The sequence below is a fragment of the Rasamsonia emersonii genome (assembly GCF_000968595.1).
Source record: "Rasamsonia emersonii CBS 393.64 chromosome Unknown ctg1118621759686, whole genome shotgun sequence".
NCBI classification, from domain to species: domain Eukaryota; kingdom Fungi; phylum Ascomycota; class Eurotiomycetes; order Eurotiales; family Trichocomaceae; genus Rasamsonia; species Rasamsonia emersonii.
The window spans coordinates 60,502-73,284 of record NW_013563333.1 but is presented as its reverse complement, the minus strand read 5'-3'; the positions used below and the strand labels follow the sequence as shown (position 1 = coordinate 73,284).

Genomic DNA, 12,783 nt, shown 5'->3' with positions numbered 1-12,783 from the left:
AAGAAGGACATTTGCCATTTCTCGTACGGTTGCAACTCGGGGGGGCTTTCCTCGCTCATCCATGGATAGTATCCACTGGGTAAGAGTTATTTCTTCAGTAACAGACAGTTTTCGATTCCTTTCCTGCGCATGCTCTCGCGTCGTACGGCCTTTCAATCGATCGTGTAATGTGGAATGGGGAACATCATATAACACAGAAGCTTTTCGCAGACTTGAGACTTGGCCCTTCTTATATGCTTGAAGAGCCAAAAGAATCTTTCCTTCCTGATTGGAAGCTTGTGGGAGTCTTGAGGTAGGCATTTTTGTTGATGGGAGTGGAGGCGCGTAAGCGTGGTGAGAAGTGTCCGACTAGGTCATTTGTCCGACTAGGTTATAGATTACGTTAATACATGAAAACACCCAGAAGTAGGTAGGGTAGTTAAGTGACAGAAGACAGAAGCAGAGAGGACATATACACAAAAAAACCAAAAACCAAAAACCAAAGAACCATGGTTGTGGAGTTTGCCCACGTGGAACAGAGGTTGGAAAAAAAAACGTCATAACATTTTCATGTCATGTACATGACTGGTAGACAAAAACAAGTGTGGAGGATGGATATATATTGGATATCAAAAATCAAACCGCCTCCTTGAAGAACAGAAAAAAAAACATTTCCTTGAAACACCGTCAGATCAGGGGGTGATATGCCACGGCACTAAAAGGGGGAAAAAAGAACAAAAGAAAATGTCGTTTCCAAGACTCCTCCCTCCTCCTTCGGGGACATTTTCAATGGAGGTTCTCGATCTATCTCGGTCCCTCTGACGTTGGAGGAGGAGGGTCTTTATCGCCTAGTTGCAGGTTCTGTTGTTGCCAGGCTTGGACGCAATTGGACAGCTGGTCGGGAGAGGCTTCGGTCACAAGACCACTACTGTCGACGCTGGGGGAACTGTTCTGGCTACCGCCGTCGTCGAGATTCAGCTTCCCAAACAGTGACTTCATGTCGCGGATGTCTTCACGGATGTTGTCGCGAGGATTCGTCGTCCGCTCCTCGGTCAAGGCACGGATTTCCTTCACAATGTCCGGATAAGTGTCTTCATCTGGTAGCCACCAATGATTCACCTCGGGTATCTGCCATATTTCTGCTACCCCTGCCCGCAGTTTGGGAGGGTATATATACCTAAAAACACAAGATTCGCATCAGTATGCGATTCGATCTGACAGCAACAGATGTTCGCTACTTGCAGGACTCACCCGTTCTGTTCCAAAAGAGCCAGCATCTGTCGACTCCACATGATGTATTTCTCGTCTCGAGGTAGAAACATGCCCGTAATCGGAAGGCAATTGTGGAACGCAATCACCTTCCCAACCTCCTTCTCTGGCCATCGCATGATGGTCTCGACGATCCGACATATCTCCAATGCTAGCCTCTGCAGCTCCGCACCGTCGGGCTGCTGTATTACAAGGTGGGATTGATATTTGAACATCAGTTCAGTGGCCAGGACATCAACCCAAGTAAAGTTCACACTCCATAAGGGCCCTTTATAGAACAAGCCAGGAACATCAGGTTCCAGAACATCGTCCGGTCCCTCGTGCTGTATATAAATATTAGCCCTCACCGCGTGTTCGCAAGTGTCGAAGGGCTGCAAAGTACGGTGCATATCTTCCAACGCCCGACAAAGGCGTTCATGCTGGGTCAGAAACTCGTCCATGCTGATTATCTCACGCGAAAGTTTTGCAAATAGTGAGGCCATATCCAGGGCAAAGACTCGAATTCGAGATTGCACCCAGGCCAGCTGCTTTTGAACATGGTAGGGGTTTTGAGCCGCCTGCTCAGCATCATATTCTTCGATCGCAGTGTACCATTCGCGGCTCAAGATCGCCTCGCTACCTGCTAGGAGGCCAGCAACGACGTCAAAACGGGCGTGCCAGATAAAGATATGCCTGTGAAGCTCGTTCGTCACAATGCTTTGCGGTGTTAGGATTTCGCGCATCAGAATATCTGCCGCTTGGTGATGATCGAGCAGATTCACCCAATCACCTATGCATTCCTGACGATCTTTAGTCAATATTACGCAAGAACCAGGAAGAGAGTGAGGAAACAAACCTCAAACGTCGACAGTTGGAGAATTGTGACCAGCATTGCTTCTCCGTGCTGTTCTCCAGACGCCAGCGATTTCCGCAGCAGCGACAGTGACCGATTGTAATATTTCAGAAAGTCATACAGCTTTCCATTTGGCTGGTGGATAGTGTGATGATATGCAGAGAAACCGACAACGGCGTAGAGAAGGGGTTCGTATTTCAGTGCTAGATCAATGATACTCCCACGAACAAAGTCATCCGACTCTTTCCTTAAGAAATAGTGATGGTAATTGAGTCTTTCCTGGTGATGGTTGAGGAGGAAGCGCACATCCTCGCGCAGCCGAGTGAATTCCGTTAGGGTCGAGATATTTCGCTGGGGCTTCTGATACAGATCGCTGTACTGAAAACGGACTCGGGGACTTCGAGAAACGGACTTTGGAGTCGACGGTAGAGTGGGTGATTCTGACTTGGCCTTGCTGGAGGCCGATGTGTCTGATGCTTTCCTCGCCCTCCGTTTGTCTAGTGACTGGGAGCTCTGCCTTCTGGGGAGGCCCGGTCTCGCTTTACCGGTGTCCCCGGTAGGGGAGGTCGTCGAGGGTGGTTCGGGGCTTTCCTCATCGTCCGGGATCGCCTCCAATTTGCTGACATCCCCGCCGTCATCTTCATCAGACGAACCAGCGTCCTTCACGGATTTCCGATGATCTCTCGATTTGGAACGTGCACGACTGCCTGACTTTGCGGACGGCGAGGGGTAGACACAGTCTCGTTTTCCTTTCCGACATCCTGCACGTACGTCAGTGGCGAAAGACCGCCCGAGCAGACGTTGGGGGAAACAATGCAGAGCTCACTTTCGCAGATGGGTCGAGCTTCATCGCACTACAGTGACTTCGATTAGGCAAGGTGGCCTGCTGGATCTGGGGTTAATGGAAGTTACGTTACCTTGACTCGACGAGCCCGGCAAGTGAAGCAGCCACTGCGCGTCCGCTTATGCTTTTTCTGATCCGTGGCACCATGCGCGGGTTGTTTCTGCAACGAGACGGGCGCGCCCATGGGTGGTGCCATTCCCGGCTGCTGGACGGGGGTGTTGTGCCAATATGCGACACTCTCAGGCAATTGCACAGGGCCCAGGAGGATGGGATAAGGAGGATATGAAGGCGGATTGTGGAACTGCATGGCCTGCGCATCCGCAGCATAGGCGCCCATGGGAGCGCCTGGCGGATAAAACGGTTGCTCCATGGGCGTGGTCGAACCTGGCAGCAGCGTTCGCAGATAGACGAAGAGATCTAGATCCCTGGAGGCAGTCTGGGCATGCGCTCGTACAGGAGGTCAGATCTGCGAGACGCGACGAGCAAACGGCCAGCAGGCGTCATGGACAGAATCGAGTAGCGTTGCAAACCGTGTGTAATAACGACTGACTGGGTATCTGCTGCTATCCTCGAGCAATGCATGGGAATGCGGTGCTAATCGCGCTCGAGCTGTGGGCGGCTTAGCACGCTCTTTTCCCGCTTTCATCCAGCCCCACCACGTCCAGTGCTCGATTGGAGATGTCGCGCAGGCGTCCCCAAGGCGAGCGAGCGCAGCAGAGAGCGGGCGTGGGAGAGAGAGAAAGGCAGTGGCAGAGACTGTAGGGCAGGGACCGTTGCAGAGAGACGTCGACGGGCATGGATGAGGATGCCGGCACAGAGCTAGGCAGATATCACGCCGTGAGCCTCGTGCGGCCGCGGCGGCAGAGGCTTTGGACCGCGGGGACGCTATGCCGGACGCTGCAGGCAGGCCCACGCCAGACACGCTGCAGGGTCGAGGGTCGAGGTCCAGCGCCGCCGTGTAACAGTAGTGGCCGGGGAGCTTGGTGCTTGAATCTGGCTGTCTTCAGCGTGCTGGTGCAGAAGCACGGCGCGGAGGAGCGAGGCCGGGTGCTAGCCCGATCTCAGCGCTCTCCAAGCCAGGCTCTTGGCGGGCACGGAACGGTGGGGCCGGCAGGGACGTTGGAGCCATCTGCTGCCAGCATCGCTGCGCTGCTCGAGTCTCTCCTGGCCTCTCTGCAAACTATCCAGCTTGCAGTTAGTCAGGGTCGGAGCACACCACCAAAACGGAAACCCAGGCGCCCCAGCTCCGGAACCTTAGTGCGCGCAGCGCTGATGGCGGGGAAAGAAGCTCTGGAGCCAAGTGCTGCTGGATACCTACGCTGCTTCAGCCCTTCGATCAGATTACGGTAACGGACTTCTCTCGCGGCCTGGGTGAGCGTGCGCTGAGGCCCTGCCCCTGCCCTGGCCGTGGTTGGCTTCCAGTGTCCTGGGCCAACGTCCTCCGATCCAAACGGTCCGGTCGCCAGCTAATGGGATGCCGGGGATGCAGAAAGCGGATGGCTCCTGATCAACTCTTTTTTCTATTGGCAAGACGCAGACCTCCGCCTGAGCCTCTCTGAAGGTGACAAGAATGATGATCTCTCTGCTCCGTAGATACCCAGCGCCACGAACAGAGAATGCCAGACGCCGTAGGGTGACACACGGAGGCTGCCCGTCCTACCCACCTGCCCAGTGCCAGCCTGCCGCTCCAGCATCCACTCTTGTGTCGCCGGTCAATCCATGCCATGGCTAGGTGTCTATGGGGCAGACCGATGGCACAATCTGCCTTCTTTAAAAAGACAGAACCGCAAGAGGCAGCGGCCCAATCGGAAAAAAGGGGATCGGGCGAATCTCCAGGTCTCTCCGAAGAAAGTCACCACTTTGGGAAATCGATAGACGCCCCTTGGACCGACTGTCGGATTCCCTAGTCCGTAAGCACCATGTCCGGACTGCCAATGAAGAGCCCCAAAAAAGCAAAGAAAGCAGAGACAGGGCTGCCGTGGACGGCATGGCAGCATGGCCAGGATCCCGGATCTTAACGTCCGTTAATATTCCATCCACGTATGCCAGGGCTGCCGGTGACGAATGGCGATGGGCATGCGGTGCATTGACCTGGAGTTCTAGTATCAATCAATCCTAGATTCCGCTAGCTGCGGCATTAGGCCGGCCCATCAACGCCGCAGATCCGGGTGGAGGGCGTGCAAACGCTGCAAACCGCGGTGCTTACATAACGCGGCACGGGGGAGTTAAGGAAGCAGCTTCCCGATCACCAGCATGATAGGCTGGCCGGCAAGAGGAAACACCCGTGGCCACGGCTTTAGCAGGCTCCTTCCAAAGTTTAAACACGCAGTGAAACGGTCTTTGTTCAATGGGCGCTCTTTCTCTGCTGGGGCGGGCGGGGACTTTGCCTCGTGCAGGCGGCATTTCTTGTCCCCTCCCCGACTGATTATCATGGACCCTCGACATTAACTTCATGCTTGTCCTTAATCATGCCATTGTTTACGGTGTACGGAGTACAGTCGGCCATCCTCGGGGTCCTCGAACCATCACGAAGGGGATTTTCTTTGTTTCTTTATTTCTTTTTTCTGTCAGCTCGTCACAGGGCAGGCACTGTTGATGACTTGATGTCTACGATAGAGAGCCTATATGATACAGATGAAAGATGACGTTGAAACAAACACCGAACTCGTCACGGGTTCCTTTTTTACTCCTTCCATTCTGGCTAGGTACGGAGTTAATATTACTATCAGGGATTTAGGGGGGGTGTTTGGAAGGATCCATCCAGTTCAATGAGGATCTTCCCACTCCTGCAGAGTAACCCTTTCGGGAAAGACTCCACTTTTCTATAAACCCAATAATACCGATGGGAAGGTCAATGCACCGGTAGATAGGCTCTGATAAGTTGATGCGTTACAGTTGTCGTCCATATACGGTGTAATATACGGAGTAATAATTGTATACGGTGTATATAATAGGTCAATAAGAAGAAAACGTTACATTGTCAATGCTGCTGAGGCTATGACACTCTAGCCAGACAGCTCCTGACTCCGGGCACCCGTGTCCTCCGAGCTTGATCGTTGACATCCCTACCAGTAGTAAGTTTCTATTACATTATATGTACCTGTTATAATATTGGCCAGGATCAAGAAACTCGAAACTCTTGGGTAGTGTGCTCCTCTACAAGACATGATCTTTTTATACCGAGGTAATATCGAAAAAGAAGCACATGACCTGAGAGAGAGATATGTGATTCGACTGCAGCAGGTGGAGGTACCTCATACACTAAGCTTACCGGGATGGTGAGTGCTCCCTCGTGGGGTACACACAGGTACCTGTTTCGGATGGAGCCGACTGGTCCAATGCCCGGCGGCATGGACTTTTGACAGGCACCTTGAGGCACAATCAGTTAACAGGGTGATAAGGCAAGGGCAAAAGGAAGACATGGAGTTTGATGACTCGGGATATTATACGAACACGACAGAGAGAGGGGTATTAGGTAGCATGGATATAGAGCTCTAACAACAGTAATACATAGGTTACTTTGCTGTTCAATTCAAAGGCCCATTTTCAACTGGATAATTGCTTTGAATCACCCCGAGTTTTTGCGAATGTTCTATCGGTCGGGTACAAGCCAGAAGCGGTTCTTCCTAAGCGAAAAGAACTCGATGTGTGTCATCGTGAAGCGTCTCGCCATTCGAGCGCCCCAACAAGGAGATCTCACGTGCTATTTGTAGCCTGCACACGTGATAGTCCGTAACTGAACGTCTTGCCGGCGAATCGACACACATGTCATAGTTTTCGCTATCGTGTGCAATTTGATATTTCGAAGTGTCACAGATGAAGAGTAGTTATCACCCCTTAAGAGGACCTAGCACCATGGTTCCAAGCGTGAATCGGATGCCTTCACGGACGAGTCCCAACTCTACCGATTGAGCACAGTTGTATTTCATGATGTGGGTGGCTCTGCACCGTTCCGGACAAGCTCGTAGGGGCCCCAGGCCTGATAGAGCATTTCATGGTCTATACTCGCGATCTCACGCTGCTCCGGAGTGCTTGCCCTTTTCTTCCTTTATTTCTCGTATAGCAATCTCGATTCCCTCAATTACAGTCCCCCACTCGACTTCATGGACCTTTTGTTCGAACACGTTCAGGTCTTCATCGACTCCCTTGACAAAAGGAATCTCTTTAACCAGTATGGGTTTGCCCATGTCAACTTCCGAAATAACGTGGTGGATCATTACTCCCGTCTTGTCGATCTTTCCCTCCCTCCAAGCAGTATGGGCACGTTCGATAGCATTCTGCGTGAAGTCTTAGTAATAGAATGCAAGATAGTAAGACGCTTGAGAAATCATCCAGGGGCATCGAATCGATATGTATACGTAAGGCAAAGACTGGGCCAACTACTCACAGCACCGTTAAAAGCTCCCGGCAACGCAGGATGCAGATTGATAATCTTAACATGGGCGTCTTCTAACGGTTGCAGAAATTTCATCGACAGGACATGCATGAACCCAAGACACGCGACCAAGTCGGGTGAGTCTTGGAGCACTAGTCGCGCCAGTTCGGCGTCATATTCCTCCCGTGCGGCCTGGACACCCTCCGGTGTCGCCGGGTGTTTTTTCTTATATTTGACCAGGTTGTGGTATGTCGTCGGAATACCTGCTCGCTTGGCACGTTCGAGCCCAAAGGCATCTTTGCGGTTGGATAGCACCCGGACGATATTCACCGGTAGCTGGCCCGCGCTAACTTTGTCGATTACGGCCTGCAGATTCGTGCCATTGCCAGATATGAGGACAGTGAGTCGAATTGGACTGTCCATGCCTTGTGTCCAGTCGATGAAATTTTTTTTCCCCTCCTCACCAGTTGTCACTCTTCAATCGTGCTCAACTGGTGTTGAGGCGATCAAAAAATAAAAGTTTTCCACCGGATGAAACTGGAATAACCAAAGACACAAGGATAGCAAAAGTTCTCAGCAATGGCTACAAGAAAATAGACACCTCTAAAGTTATCGTACTGTTCGACCAGCCTAGGCGGGGAACCGGACCGGAGCAATGCCCCTCGTTCGCTGAGTCAGCATTCACTGCATAAGATCCAGTGGGAGCGGAACCGCGGGGCGATATCTCCGCTTGGCCCTTCCGCCAGTCGTCACCAAGCATTTCTCCACATCCGGCATCACCATATTGGAGGACTTCTCCAGGCCAGTCTACGGCTTTCGGCAATCATACGGTTGTGTATTTAGGAATGTGACTCTAGCAAGGAAGTTATTCTCTAACATGAAAATACATCGAGGAAGGATCAAAGTAGGCTCGCCATCGAAAGAAAATCCCCCTAACCTCTACCGACCTGAACGAACCATCCCAGGGTATCACCGAAAGTGTTTCCCATAGCATGTGGTTAACCGAGACCGTCAGGAATCGAAAAAAGAAAAATGACTCTTTGAGACCGTGCCACTGATGCCTGCCTTCAAGTACAAACAAATCAAAAAAATGGATGTCATGAACATGGGTGGTATCTGAACCATGGATGTAAACTGGCACCGAAGACAAACAGGAAGGACAAAACGGTGACTATCCTGCTGTCCTTGTTGGCCTCTAGCTCAAGGACACCTCCGTTGATGTGATGAGATGCGGGTGGGTATGGTGTAATCATTATGCTAAAAGACAGGGAAAGAAGGAAAGAGCAATGTAATGCCGGAGGTATGGACGCTCGGAATAGGAAAGCCACCAGGTCATTAGAAACAGCGACAAAACACAAATTGACACACGTGACCTCAAGCAAATTGCTTCAAGGCAGCGATTGAGAACGGATCCAAGTGAAGGACCCTTGCTCTCGTTTTTTTGGGTGGATAAGGTGAGAGCTTAAGCAGCAGCCTCCTGTGCGGGGGCTGTGCTGTTGGTGTTGGTATTATTGCTCGAGGACTCGGCAACTCCTTGGCCTCTACAAAGTGGGCAAGAGTTTCGGCCCGTGGTTAACCACTAAGCAAACCATGTTAGCGCCATGCTCCAGACGTGTTTCACTTGTAGGCTCAAACGTACCTGATCAATGCATTCCTTGTGATAAATATGCTTGCACTTAGCGAGCTGTCGAACCTCCTCTGCTGCCTCGTAGTCGCTGAGACATATCAAGCATCGTTCATTCTCTCCAATTTCAATGGTTTCGTTGCCGTCCACAGCTTCTGCAACCAAAGACCCTGCATACTCGACGAGAGTATACACCCCCCCCGCCGAGTTAACATCGGCCTGAGATGCGACAGGGGGCTTGGCTGGTCCAAGAAGTGATGAGAGGAGAACCATGTCTTCGTAAGTGGGATTCTATACAAACGGTTAGCGTACGAAATTGTAGCAAGGTCTTGGTCTTGACGGTAACTTACATCTGTAAAGAGGCTTGGAGCAGCGAACGCTGGGTGATTCTCGGACAGGTTCGTTCCGACGACATAGATCAGCCAAGTTCGACTTGTCGACGGTGTTGGATTATCGGGTTCGACGACCCCGTTGCGTCTTGCCGCACCCGACCCGAGGTGGCGGTGACGAGCATATTCAGAATCACTCCGACGTCGCTGGCGAGCACCGGTGGATGAAGCATCTCCTTCACCTGGCTCGACGGTGGGCTGTCTCGATGGCTCCTCGTGAAGCTGAGGCGAGATGCTGCTAGACATGGCAGACGCTGATGATGGTCTGCGGCTCGGTGTCGAGTTACCTGAGGAACCCGCAGACAAGATGGGCTCCGCGGGAGTCGACGGGGGTGGATGAGGCCCCGGAGGACTCTCTGAAAGTGCCGTCGCAGGAGTAGATGAGACCCCATTGGGAGTGGAACTGGCGTCCGATGGTCTCCGAGAAGCGGAGAACGACGATCTCTGGTGGCGCTGGCTGTCATAGTTTGCGTTGGTGCTTTCCATCATATTGCGATGAGGCGAAAATCTGGATCCACCATCAGCACGTCGAATAAGGTTGCCAGCGCCGCCTTGATCCTGTGACGTGTTGCTTGGTGGAAAGAGTGGCAGACCGAGCAGGGCGTCCAGCCCAAGACCACCGGTGTGGTGTTGATTGCCGACCACTCCACTGGAGGGAACTGACCTTACTCCCACGACGACCAAAGTGACAGTCCGACCTTCAGAACCTTGACCCTCAGAACTTTGTCCCGCGGGCTCATCGACGTCCATTCTGTCTGAGCGATTTGCCTGTTCCCCAGACTCGGGCGTTGTTCGTCCGGACGCACTCGCACCGGAGGGTGTGTCGGGGTTAGCAAAGCGGAAAACTCTGAGGAAGTTAACTGGGGCAGGATTGCCATCTGCGGTCTGGTTTTGAGAGTCACCTGAAGGCAAAGCATTGGTCTGAGCGAACGTAGCTTGCTGCAGGCTCTGGATGAAGTTCTCAAGCGATGCGTCTAGTCCATCATTCCCAAGAGACTGGATGTTGGGAAGCGCAGGGGTAGCGGTGCCAGACAGCTGAGCGGCAATAGCAGCAGCAGCCAGTTGTAGAACCCGAGACAGAGGTGTTTGCTCTTCTCGTCGCAAGATCCGGGATGGCCTGGCCCGTAATATGCCTGGCAGTCGTCGCATCGCTCCTGGTCCCTGTGAAGTCCTGGTGGAAGGAACCGGCGACAGTGGTCGCGAACTCCTCACTGCAGGTTCCACAGAATCCAGCTCATGAGGGGGATCGTCGAAATCCATAGTGGTATCCATAGGAGCCAGCGGGGGGAGAAGCTGATCCGATCCTTCGTGGAACGTTGATCGTGATGGCCGCTGAGGCGGAGTGCTCGTAACTTGGCTGGATGGTGGCGGAGAGGGCGGTCCAAATATGTGTGAAATAGGAGTGGCTAAGGAGTCACGAACACGGTTCAGTCGTGCGCTCCGTCGCCAGGATCCTCTATTGGAATCCGGAATCGGCTCAGCAGAGGAATCGAGGAAAGTCGGGTTCGGGGGAGCATCAGGAATTAGGGCCGCGTCACCCCGAGGAAGTGGATATGGCCCACGAATCGAGCGTCGTCGAGAAATCCCTCTCGATCCCAGCGAGCTCAACGAATTGAAGCGGCTGCTGTAAGTTTCGGATCGAAGAAGGGTTCTCGATAGACGTCCGTTTCGATGAGCATGGCCTTCTGCAGGCGTCTCCTCTTCGCTGTTAAGTAGGCCTCGTATCACGGAGTTTGGTAGGATCCGAGAACCTAATCTCGACATGGTCGACTGCCTCCTCACCACCATACGTGATATCGGAGCAGCCCGGGTGTCCGACGGTCTCATGTCCACCAAAGGTCTAGTTTCATGCTCGTGGTCGGTTGTAGGTATTGACGCTTCCATGTCGTGGTGTCCAAAAGTGGATGGCTGAAAACCGGATGACTCTGAGGGAGTTGATGGCGCTGTAAGTAGATTATAGATGTTTCGGTCTGACTCTTGCCCCGGAGGAGCGGAGCTGCGATCCTCCGGGTGTCCCGACATCTCTTCGTCGTTGTTCATGATAACTTCTTCGCCATTGCTATGTCGTCGTGAGGGGACTGAAAATCGTGAGGCGCTGTCTTGCCGCTGATCCCTCTGTGTGGAGGAGGTTTGTCCCATAGTAACTGGTCGTGGAGAATCAGGAAGGCACGGAGATATCTGGAAAGATGAGGTCCAAACGAGACAGTCCGTCTACTTCGCCATGGGAAGCAAAGCTGCCGACAAAAAGTCTTTCAAAAGCCGTCCGAAATAAGGGAGGCAAGAGGTAGAAGAATTTGTAAAGGAAGAGAAGAAATCGAACAAGGCTGCAACTCGGTGCTTTAGGTACTTAACCGCCACCGAGCATTCGACCGGAACGCTGTGACCAATCTCCTGCAACTCACAGAGAAGAGCTGTAAAGCGTCGGATAATCAGGAAGATCGAAGGTAAGGGTGGGATAGCAGGGTGAGACGAAGTGTCCGTGACGGTCGGCTGGTCAGATATCTGCTGGACGCCTGTGAAAGGTACCGTGGGGGACGCAGGTCGCTGAAGTCCGAACAACGGCCAGGATCCTTAACTGGGTGATCACCTAAGAATCCAACTAGGTGTCAAGTTAGATCAGACCACCTGTTCGGAACCGTAGTTGCAGGTTGCCACTCTTGGGTGACGAAGAATGGTTGATGTTGGCGAGGGGAGGTTCAGCCTACAGTAGTAGGATGGGAGTGACAGGGACCCTGAACGTGAAACAGGCAGTGATCGCAGGGCCCACCCCAACAACCTTGCTTGAAGTGACAGACAACCCTAGCTGACAGGCAGTCTGGAATCTTGTCCGACGGCCAGACCGGGCTGACTGTTAGAAGAGGGTGCAATGCAGGAGAAGAGAAGAGAGCGAGAAAGAGGGAGTGGACAAGTCGAGCTTCGAGCCAGCGGGGGCGCGTGACGACGATGGCGGGCGCTGAGTTGTTGCCGTGTTGGTCAGCAATCCGGATTCCGGACAGGGAAACCCAATGGTCGGTCGCTGCGGAGGATCGGAGCAGCCCAGCAAACGACGCAGAGGACAGTGCTCCGCCTGAAAGATTTAGGGATGCCTGTCACAGGTCACAGCCTTGAGTGTACGGAGTACGGGGTTCTGAGGTACTAGGCAAACGCGCTGCTTAAGAACAGAGGCGGCTGCAGGTTGGATGTCTCGTTATTTGGGTTGCCCTACTTTCCCAAGGCAAGGATTACAAATCACACGACAGGTCAATCGATCTCTAGTGTTCTGGAGGAGTGACTCAGTTCTTTCCAGAATCTCAACGGTTCTTGTGGCAACAGATCGAAGCTTGGGCCCGTCAAACCCGAGTCGTCGGAAACGGCCATCGGTCGGGGACTGTCTGGTGCCGCTCGGGTTGGCCGCCACACAGTTTCTTATCACTATTTAGAGCCTTCTCGAAAGAGCAAGAAACGACTGTTCTCAACAGACGACCAACGCCA

At 52.8% G+C, this 12,783-nt stretch overlaps 3 protein-coding genes across 3 annotated transcripts; all 3 read right to left on the bottom strand.

Annotated features, from left to right (window-relative positions):
- Positions 1 to 783: 783 nt before the first annotated feature.
- T310_0620 (C6 finger domain protein) lies at positions 784 to 3,294 on the bottom strand (the record flags this gene model as incomplete). The annotated part of the gene is made up of 5 exons (XM_013476530.1): positions 784 to 1,156; positions 1,231 to 2,027; positions 2,084 to 2,841; positions 2,907 to 2,934; positions 2,998 to 3,294. The coding sequence occupies 5 exons, from the start codon at positions 3,292 to 3,294 to the stop codon at positions 784 to 786; spliced, it is 2,253 nt and encodes a 750-aa protein (XP_013331984.1).
- Positions 3,295 to 6,937: 3,643 nt separating this feature from the next.
- On the bottom strand, positions 6,938 to 7,722 carry T310_0619 (Phosphoribosylglycinamide formyltransferase; the record flags this gene model as incomplete). Its single annotated transcript, XM_013476529.1, has 2 exons — positions 6,938 to 7,201; positions 7,312 to 7,722. 2 exons carry the CDS (start codon positions 7,720 to 7,722, stop codon positions 6,938 to 6,940), a joined length of 675 nt encoding a protein of 224 aa, XP_013331983.1.
- Positions 7,723 to 8,761: 1,039 nt separating this feature from the next.
- T310_0618 (RING finger protein) lies at positions 8,762 to 11,352 on the bottom strand (the record flags this gene model as incomplete). The annotated part of the gene is made up of 3 exons (XM_013476528.1): positions 8,762 to 8,878; positions 8,939 to 9,214; positions 9,274 to 11,352. The coding sequence occupies 3 exons, from the start codon at positions 11,350 to 11,352 to the stop codon at positions 8,762 to 8,764; spliced, it is 2,472 nt and encodes an 823-aa protein (XP_013331982.1).
- Between the last annotated feature and the right edge of the window lie 1,431 nt (positions 11,353 to 12,783).